At 34.4% G+C, this 10,000-nt stretch overlaps 1 protein-coding gene across 1 annotated transcript in view; it reads right to left on the reverse strand.

Moving 5' to 3' along the window:
- Positions 1 to 10,000, reverse strand: part of LOC121384549 (ionotropic receptor 25a-like) — a 68,151-nt gene that overhangs the window by 14,781 nt on the left and 43,370 nt on the right. Inside the window, exons 5-6 of the mRNA XM_041514987.1 lie at positions 7,799 to 7,852; positions 811 to 957 (exon numbers count right to left, since the gene is read on the reverse strand). Of these exons, the coding sequence (XP_041370921.1) occupies positions 811 to 957; positions 7,799 to 7,852 (201 nt within the window). The remainder of the gene's footprint in view (positions 1 to 810; positions 958 to 7,798; positions 7,853 to 10,000) is intronic.

Below are 10,000 nucleotides of genomic sequence, written 5' to 3' on the forward strand. Positions count from 1 at the left end.
CCACCATATATACTGAACAAAATGGAAAACTTGACACATATTATTTGTCCTCTGATAACCTCACAACGATATGTATGTTCATTAATGCAGAAATTTGTCGGTGTGAGGGATGTGAGAGCAAAACAGAATATGCCATCACGATGTTTAATTGTGTAACATGTTATGGCTTGAAATGTTGAAGGGGGGTCCAAATCAACGTTCACATGATTTCAGATGAACGCATTATGCAGTGTCAGTATCGAGTGTGACCTCCCTGGGCTTGGATAACTGCCCGACACCGTCTTCTCATGGTTCTCAGCAATCGTGTGGAAAAACGTAACCGGAAGTCGCCTCCATTCAGCCACCAGCGCCTGTCCCAGTGCCTGCAGTGTCTGAGGCGCGTTAATACGGTTTCTGACACGTTTTCCGAGCTCATCCCAGACATGCTCAATTGGATTCATGTCAGGTGATCGGGCTGGCCAAACCATGACTGGGATACCGGCATTTCGAAGAAAGTTCCTTGCTATTGTTTTATTGTTCGTGAACTCTCCATCTACCGAATATAATGTTATTTTGTGTTAGTATGCATTAATGCTACACATACCAAATATAATATTATTTTCTTTTATTATTCATGAAATCTCTACCAACAGAATATAATATTTTGTTTTTGTTATTAATGGATTCTCCATTTACCGAATACAATCTTTTGTTTTGTTATCCATGAAATCTCCACTTACCGAATACACCAAATACAATATTTTGTTTTATTATTCATGAAATCTCCACCTACTAATTACCTAGTGCACTTCATGTGTTATCTTGTCTCACCTTAATCCTGTCGAATCCGAAACTGTTTATTCCGACCTTAAACTTCATGAAATTAATATAGCTCTCCGACATGACCTCTTCAGTTCGAGCCCAAATAAAGACAAGGTGACCATTCTTCAGGCAGTAAGTGCAAATAAGTACAGGGTCCTGTAAATGAAGACAAAATGGGTTTATCAACGACCTGAATCACGCAATATATTTACATAGCGGTGTGGTGACATTAACATGTTCTCCAGACAGTAAGTACATCACGCAATATATTTACACGGAGGTGTGGTGACATTAACATGTTCTCCAGACAGTAAGTACAACACGCAATATATTTACACAGAGGTGTGGTGACATTAACATGTTATCCAGACAGTAAGTACATCACGCAATATATTTACACAGAGGTGTGGTGACATTAACATGTTATCCAGACAGTAAGTACATCACGCAATATATTTACACAGAGGTGTGGTGACATTAACATGTTATCCAGACAGTAAGTACATCACGCAATATATTTACACAGAGGTGTGGTGACATTAACATGTTATCCAGACAGTAAGTACATCACGCAATATATTTACAAAGAGATGTGATGACATTAAAATATGTTCTCCAGACAGTAAGTGCAAATAAGTACAAGGTCTCATGAATGGAGACACAATGGTTTTTTGTTTATCGTCGATCAGAATCACGAAATACAATTACACGGAACAATTATAACATGTTTTTCAGACAATAAATGCAAGTAAGTTGAGGGTCCTGAGAATGAGGACAAAATGTTTGATTGATTAACAATCTGAATCACACCATGTATTTACACAGACACTGTAGTGACATCATAACATGTTGGAATAATTCAAGATACTGACACAATAACAATACCATGTACAATCACTATATGGGCCATTCTACAGAAAGCGTCACTTTTCAAAACACAAATTCAAGATAAAACAATTAAAAGATATAAATATTTATTGTTAACTTTTGGAAACTAGATGAACAAAGAAACATAAAATTATATCTGGCCACGCAGAACTGTAATCGGCCTGCACGTGCAGACACGTGTTACTCTATGAACAAGCTCACTATGTCATTGGTGTTACCGGACAAGTGCGGCAGTTCCGTAGTGTGATCCATTTGGTTTATAGTGATCAAGAGCACATGGATGTGTTAGTTGTATGTCCCTAACAACATATATGGAATAACTTTAGAATTAAAAACTATCCAAGGGTGTAATTGTGCATTTCCACACGGATATTCTGTATGTGACTTAAATTATACACTGTGGAAATTTTAATTATTTAAAAATATGGAGTCCTTCAAAATAAATTTCATCAAAGTCATAAAGGTAGAAGATATGCTTTCCTAAATAAACAATTTAAATTTCAAAAATAAAGTATCTAGAGAAATGATAAATATCCTAAAATATCCTTGCGTAACATCAATGACAAAACAAGTAACACCAATGACAATCTGTAACACCAATGACATTCAAGACTGTATCTCGGAAATACTATTAGTCTTGAGACTACCACTACACTATTTATTAGCAAAATTATGTAATTAATATTTCCTTAAACGTTTTTTTTCTTCTGTTTTTTTTCTTCTTTAGCCTACAACTACTAAAGGCCTATTAGAATAATTGTGTGTTTTTGTATTGATATACAAAATTAAGATACAGAATTTTAATTTTGTTTAAATATTAAATTAAAGATTTATTAATTAATTAATTTATGTAGTTATTTTCGTGTTTATATCAAGGCTCAAAATCTATTTTACTGTATACTTGTATTCCCAATAACGAGTAAACACTTGAAATCCTACTTTTGTTTTTACGCAACGCTGCAAAACTCTACGTTAAAGGAATGCTTAAGCAAGGCCTTTGGACTGGTATGCATATTCAAATATGTATAATGCACATTATTGCTTAACAAGTATATTATTATATTTAATTAATAAAACTGTTAAATGTGACGGCTATTAGATATAACGGGCGCAGCCATTTTGTTCCATTCCAGTGAATACGCCCTCTGGTGAGCTGGTAGTTACGTAATACTTAACACGTAACGTCAGGAATGAGCCTTAGAACTAGAGAAACACAATCTACCTGGTTTTTGCGGGATGATAAATAGTCGTACATTGCAATGTTCTGTAATAATATACATCCCAGTAAGCCAGCAATAAGTATATCCAGCAATATATATATTTTTCAATACAAAATAAAACACCATTGTCAAAGCGACAAAGTCGAAATAATTAACAATGTTTTGTCCATGCATTCACCTACGTACTGAAATGATACACTGAGTGGTTTTTTTTTTTAGTTAATTGGTCTATGCTGTTAGTTGCGTCTACCTGTGATTCCTGATTGACAGATGTGTATTTGATTGGTAACCAGACGAGTCAATTAAGGGACGCTGTTTAGACACAAAAATACATACCGGTATTGTGTAATATTACCTGTCGTCCCCAAAATGGCAATGGACATGATTTATTACTGTAAATAGTTCTGTAAAACTATTGATTAAGTAGATTTTTCCATCTAAAACTACAGAACTGACCAATTACGTAGTCCCAAAGAAAAGAAAATTATCACTTGGATATCGAGGGTTGTCGTTTGTACTCCAACGTAGCATATCAATAGGCCTAATAGAGTACATTTTTCGTTTGGATTATTTAACAGAGAAAAATACTATAACCCCGTTAATGCAACTTGAAATATATTTAGTTAAATAATTTATTATATTATCACGTCATTTATGTTGTTTTACAAGTCAGGTTGATCAAAGAGAAGCGCCTTGTCGAAAATTACTGCTTTTGTTTACACTGTACATACAGGAGATGGTCAGGAGCTGACGTCACTTCGCCCCAAGCTAGCTGCCCCGAACGCCTCGAAAAGAAAAGAAAATGGCTACCCCCAGTTAGCAGGAATAATCACGTTTTTTTATTGACACTAAAGTTACGCGTTTTTCATTTGGTAAAGTGTCAGTATGTGCTGGTGGTCCGGGTATGTATCTTTCCAACACATAAGGCTCATGTTTTAGTTTACTCTCCCTTTAAATGTTCCAAATATTTTCAGAAAACGAGGACGCCTTATAAATACGTGATGTTATTCTAATGTTTTCAGCACATATACTATACAGCAAATCAAACAAATTATGTCACTATTCAAGAAATAAACCATAAGAACTGCGTCATTATTCAAAAGAGTTAACTATTTCCTTTTAACTAAAAAGCTATTTTAATGCATGATATTAAAGCTGCATTCCCTGGACTATTTTTTATTATTTAAGCATATAGAATAGATGATTCAGTTCTGTTTGGTACATAAAAGGTCCACCACATCGCTATAGTTTCGCAATGCTCGCTTATTTACATTATCTAGGTCAACTACAAACGCACTGGTCAGCTTTGGTGTTCTTCATTTAGCGGGACGCCAGTAGAACTGGGATTTTACGTGATTTGCGCAGGCGCTGAGCTTCTCACGTGATTTTGAACAAATTTAACTGTCTTGATCGAGGGATCGTCTCATATCTCCAAAACATATTTATATCCACAGAGGTATGGTACAACACCTTTCCATGGGTCGGTGGGGGATTTGCCTTGAAATTTTGACAGTGTCCAACGGTTAGCATACGCGTTACATATATGGGAGTGTTAATAATTACGTAACGCTCTAGCGGTAGAGGAAGAGGGTGTTGTGTTCGATTTACGTAACATTTTTCAAGACTATAATATGTTATTTTTATTCATTACCTAGACGTAAAAACGTGTTTTTTGGAAATGCGCGGACAGTCTAGAATCGATCCCTATCGGCGGGTATATAAAAGGCCATGGTATGTGATATCCTGTCTGTGGGATGGTACATATAAACGATCCCTTGCTAAAAAAAAAAAATAATAATAATAAAAAAATTAAAAAATTGTAGCGGGTTTCCAAGGCGCGTGTACAGGGATTTCAGCGGGGTTGGGGTTATACTGTGTTGAGCGAAGTTTATATGGGGCCATGCTCCCCCAGAAAAAAGATTTTTTAAAGCTTGGGCAGGTAAGGGTTTCGACCTCTAATACACCACCCCCCCCCCGCACATGCACCCGATTCCTCTCTAAGATTATATGTCAAAATTACCAAATGTTTGACATCCAATTGATGTCGTTAAGCAGAAAAAACAACAAAAAAACCCCCAAAAACAACACCTAACTTTACCCTTTCCAAACGGAAGAATTTTTATTTGAATTTGTCGATTTTAACACACGTAAAATTAAGAAGTGAAAACGTTCATTGTCTACTTTAGTATATTTTATTTTAAAATATATACATGATCATTGTGTTACTAGTATACAAACTAAACTTTGAAAGTTCTACGAACACTTTATAAAACAATAATTCTGAAATAGGAAGGTCATTGTCAAGATCATTGTCAAGATCAAATCGGTTTTAACGAAATACTCTAGTACCGTATCCTCAACCGAACGTTCTTTGTACAGCGCAATATTTCTAATTTTTTTGAGACGAACCCTACAATTTGAAATCGGCAAATGCACCTGTTAACTGAAACTGACAACAGGCTGTCGTTTGTGCTTTGCCGAGCAATGGTGGCACAGGCGACGAATCGAGCATATACTTTTGACGATCTCCGTAGCGAACACACACGAGTTTTTTAAAAGTGCATTTGAGCTTGTATTTCATATTTGTACATGATGTTATACTATGGTAACCAGATACTGTAACTTTAAATAGTTTTCAAAAATTTAAATAGCCTTTATTGGAAATAAAAACATACATAATGTAATTTTCCGATATTTGACTACAACTTGGTAATACATTTTCGGTATGATTTTAACTTTTCTTTATGATAAAGGTTAGTAGTTTCTAACTGCGTTTAGAATTTGGAAAAATAAAAAATTTGCACTTGCGCACGCGCCTTTCGACATTTTCATTTTTTTTTTAAACAAGTACATGATAAAAAATATATTTCTGAACTATGCACAATGGACGAACACTTCGTTTAATTTTTAAAACTTTTTTTAAAGGAAAACATCAGTTTATCCAGCGTTTCGGTCCGGTCCGCGTTTTACCAACGGTTCCACAGGGAACGCCTTTTTTCATACTATGAAATTTACTACATGCTATTTATTTCTGAGCCGATTGTTTTATAAATTGGACACAAAAATAGTATTTATTTTTTATTTCCAAAACACTTTTATTTATCTTACGTCAAACCAAACTGGAATTATTAGAGAGAGAGAGAGAGAGAGAGAGAGAGAGAGAGAGAGAGAGAGAGAGAGAGAGAGAGAGAGAGAGAGAGAGAGAGAGAGAGAGAAAGAGAGAGACCCCCCCAACAAAACAAAACTGTAGAAGGATGGGACGGACTATAGTAAACTTAATGGTTTTAGGGGTTTGTAAAGTTTTGTATTTAGATACTTACTTGTCTGAACTTTATTGTTAATGGGAATCTTCACTAACTGTGAAGAAAACCCCACAAATAAACGACAAGCAGACGACAACAAATCGGATGTTAATTGCGCGAACCAAGCATAACGCAGTTAGGGACGTTGAAGATATACTCTTTACATTCTAGAAAAACATTTATTTTACCCAAAGTGCCATTATGCAGCTATGATGCTGCACAAGTCCCTTTAATTTTCAAATCATCTTCAAAAATATGCAAAGCGAGAAAACCGGCATCTTATTCAAATGCATTGTCATTGGTGTTACTAATGGTCATTGGTGTTAGGCTACTCAGTAACTGGTAACACCAATAACAAATACGTGCATAATTAATTCATGTTCTCTAAAGAAACAGAAAACTGAAAAGTGCATGCTGTAGCAGACATACGATGTCTACAATAACATACAAAAAGTTTCTTAAAATTATTAACCATTACATAAATACGATCGTAACACCAATGCCAGTGAATAAACCTACTTTTATATTTTGAAACACATTCATGACATTTAAAGAAAACTGACCACAACTGTTCATATGTCTGATGTTTTTGAGAAATATGTTCGATGGCCGATATCCACCGGTGGAATGTTTCATCCAGAGAGCATTTAGTTTCTTTTGTTTTTTCATAAGTACATGTATATACAGTAACACCAATGACATAAAACTCCAGGGACAAGCTTATATTGCCCACCATTTTTGAATTTGGAAAATATTTACAAGATTCCTTCTTTAGTGAGTAAGTATTAAATTAAAAGTATTCAGTGTTATGTCTTCTGTTATATATTTTAACAGTGCATGTTATGTATAGTGATATGCTAGGGACAGGTAACACCAATGACATTTTACGGTAATCTCGAATAAAATCTCTATCAAAGCTGATTACCAGAGAGAAAAAATGCTATGACAGGATGATATTATTAATAAGGTATCGTTAAAGACAACAAATTTAGTTTTCTATATATAAATAAAAAAGAAATTGTACGGGGACATAAAAGTGACACTTTCTGTAGAATGACACATATGCATTGGCAAGATATGATGACTTGATAAATTTCTACTTTTTCGGTCACTGACGAAAAATAGAACTTTTTGGGATGGAATTTGAGAACAGAAATATACGTAATTTTTTTTATCCTACTCCATATAAATAAAGAAAAATATATGGCTTGGCCTTCCAACCACTGAAGACTGAGCCCACTCAACTAGCGATTGTGGCCCTACTCCAGATATCGTTCCCAGTTCGTTAGTTGTGAACAATACATGCAGGGTGCTCCTACTGTACAGCATTTAGGTTACATTGAAAGGTTTATTGTTTTTGTTTGTTTTGATTTGTCCTTACTAGTGTGTATGCCGATGGTGGAAATGGAAGAAAGAAACAATAGCAATGATGAGGATGATGAGGATGATAATGTCGACGACGACGACGACGACAACTAAAAATTTGTAATAATAAGATTAATGCAATAATAAACCAGTTACATTCGACAAAGCTATCTAGACATACAGCTAAAATGAACTGTGACAAGTAATATGGGACTAGTTTACCTTCGTCAGTATGAACATATTCACATCAAAGTTCTGCAGTTGCATGGCACTGACCTGAAAGAAAACAGATATAACTGATATACATTTACCGTCACGTGAATGACGGGACTGAATTCACTAGCAAAAACGCTCGCCTGAGGTGCATGGGTCCACAGATCGATACCCCTCAGTGGAGCCAATCTCTGATTGTTTTTCCCGTTCTAACCAGTGTGCCACGACTGGTATAACAAAGGCTGTGGTATGTGCTGTCCTTTCTGTGGACGTAAACTTTTTTAATGAGAAATTAAAATAAAATAGCAATATCAATAACAACAAGGAAGTTTGTATATGTTTCAGTATTTGCGAAAGTTTTGTTGGCTATAGAAATAAATGAATATGTGATTTCTTTAGTGATGGTTAATAGATACAGGATATTTCATGTTTTTTGTCAAATATGATTTATATCTCATGAAGCGCGACAAGTGTGATATGATTGCAAACTTCACGAGATGAGATATAAATCATATTTGACAAACAAACATGAAATGTTCTATTTATTATATACGTTTTGGCAATTTACCTTTATTTTTAAAATGCCAGCAACAAAATAGTTCCGACTTTCTTACAGTGAAGATAACACTTTCTACAGTGATGATAACACATTTTAGAGTGAAATAGTGACATATTCACTCTAAAATGTGTTATCATCACTGAATGACTGATAACACTTTTATTTCACTGATATTTTAAGATATTTCACTAAATGTTATGTAATAAAAATCGGTAATCAGGCTATCTATTAATGTTATTTTATCTTATATATATACTCTTCAAAAAAGTAGGGGAACTCTAATAAGAATTTACAATAGACTTCTTTCACATTCCACTGCGCATGTGCCCGTTGCGGAGTTACTCCAGGACGCAAATCGCGAGATTTCGCGAGATCTCGCCAAAATAGACCTATCTGCAAATTGGGGGGCAAAAGCAATGGGAGTCCACGACCATTGTTCAATTATTAACTGTTCCAACCGCATATGTCCGGGAAATTCGTTATCCTTCCATCGATATCAAGCCAATAGATATCGGAAACGATTGTGGGTAATCGTTTCACGTAGAAAACGATTTTAATGTTACTCTAAGTACGAGGGTTTGTTCGGCACATTTTGTAGGAGGGAAGCCAGTGAACGCATAAGGGACCAAAACCTTACCGGTTCTGTACAGGACGTTCCTACACAGGGCGGTCTAGTATACTTAGATATGGTGGAAAACACATTAACAGTAAAGAAAATAAATATATATTTTGTATATAAAGAAAATATATGTATATTTCGGATTATACTCGATAAAATATATAACGTGTGCGTGTGTAAATATATAAAAAATATATGTAGTCAGGACAGCTCTGTACAGAACGTTCCTATACAGGGCGGTTTAGTATTCTCTACTTAGATATGGTAGTAAACAGTAAATAAAATAAAATAAATATCTATTTTGTATATACAGAAAATATATGTATATTTCGGACAATACTCAACAGAATATATATATATATATATATATATATATATATATATATATATATATATATATATATATATATATATATGAACTTTTAATGTTATTATTACTCAGTATGTTTCAAATTTAATTACAAGTATTGTCTGTTATTACTTTACGTTCATCTAGGTATGAACAAAAAAATCATCCGCAAACTTATGTATGTGAGAACGGCTTCGCCGATTCACAAAATTTACGGATGATTTATTTTGTTCATACCCCGATGAACGTAAAAGAAATAACAGACACTCCTTAAATAATAATAATAATAATGATATATAAATATATATAGAGTGATGACGGCTCTGTACAGGACGTTCCTACACAGGTCCGTCTAGTATTTTATATACTTAGATATGGTGGAAAACACATTAACAGTAAAGAAAATAAATATATTTTGTATAATACTCAATGCGTTCATGTTGACACTGTATAAAAACGTGTGTATGGGTAAACAGAACGGCACCTACCTTCAACCTCCACCCCCCCACCCCCCCAAATCCCCCTTTTTTAAATTCCCACTTTATGGATATACATGTAACAGCATAAAAATCTCTTCTTTTTTTTAACTTTTCCCAATTAGATAGACACTAAGAAAAATGCAACAAAACACCTTCTGATATATATATATATATATATATATATATATATAGTCAAACCTGTCCT

This window comes from Gigantopelta aegis, chromosome 10, assembly GCF_016097555.1.
Source record: "Gigantopelta aegis isolate Gae_Host chromosome 10, Gae_host_genome, whole genome shotgun sequence".
Taxonomy (NCBI): Eukaryota; Metazoa; Mollusca; class Gastropoda; order Neomphalida; family Peltospiridae; genus Gigantopelta; species Gigantopelta aegis.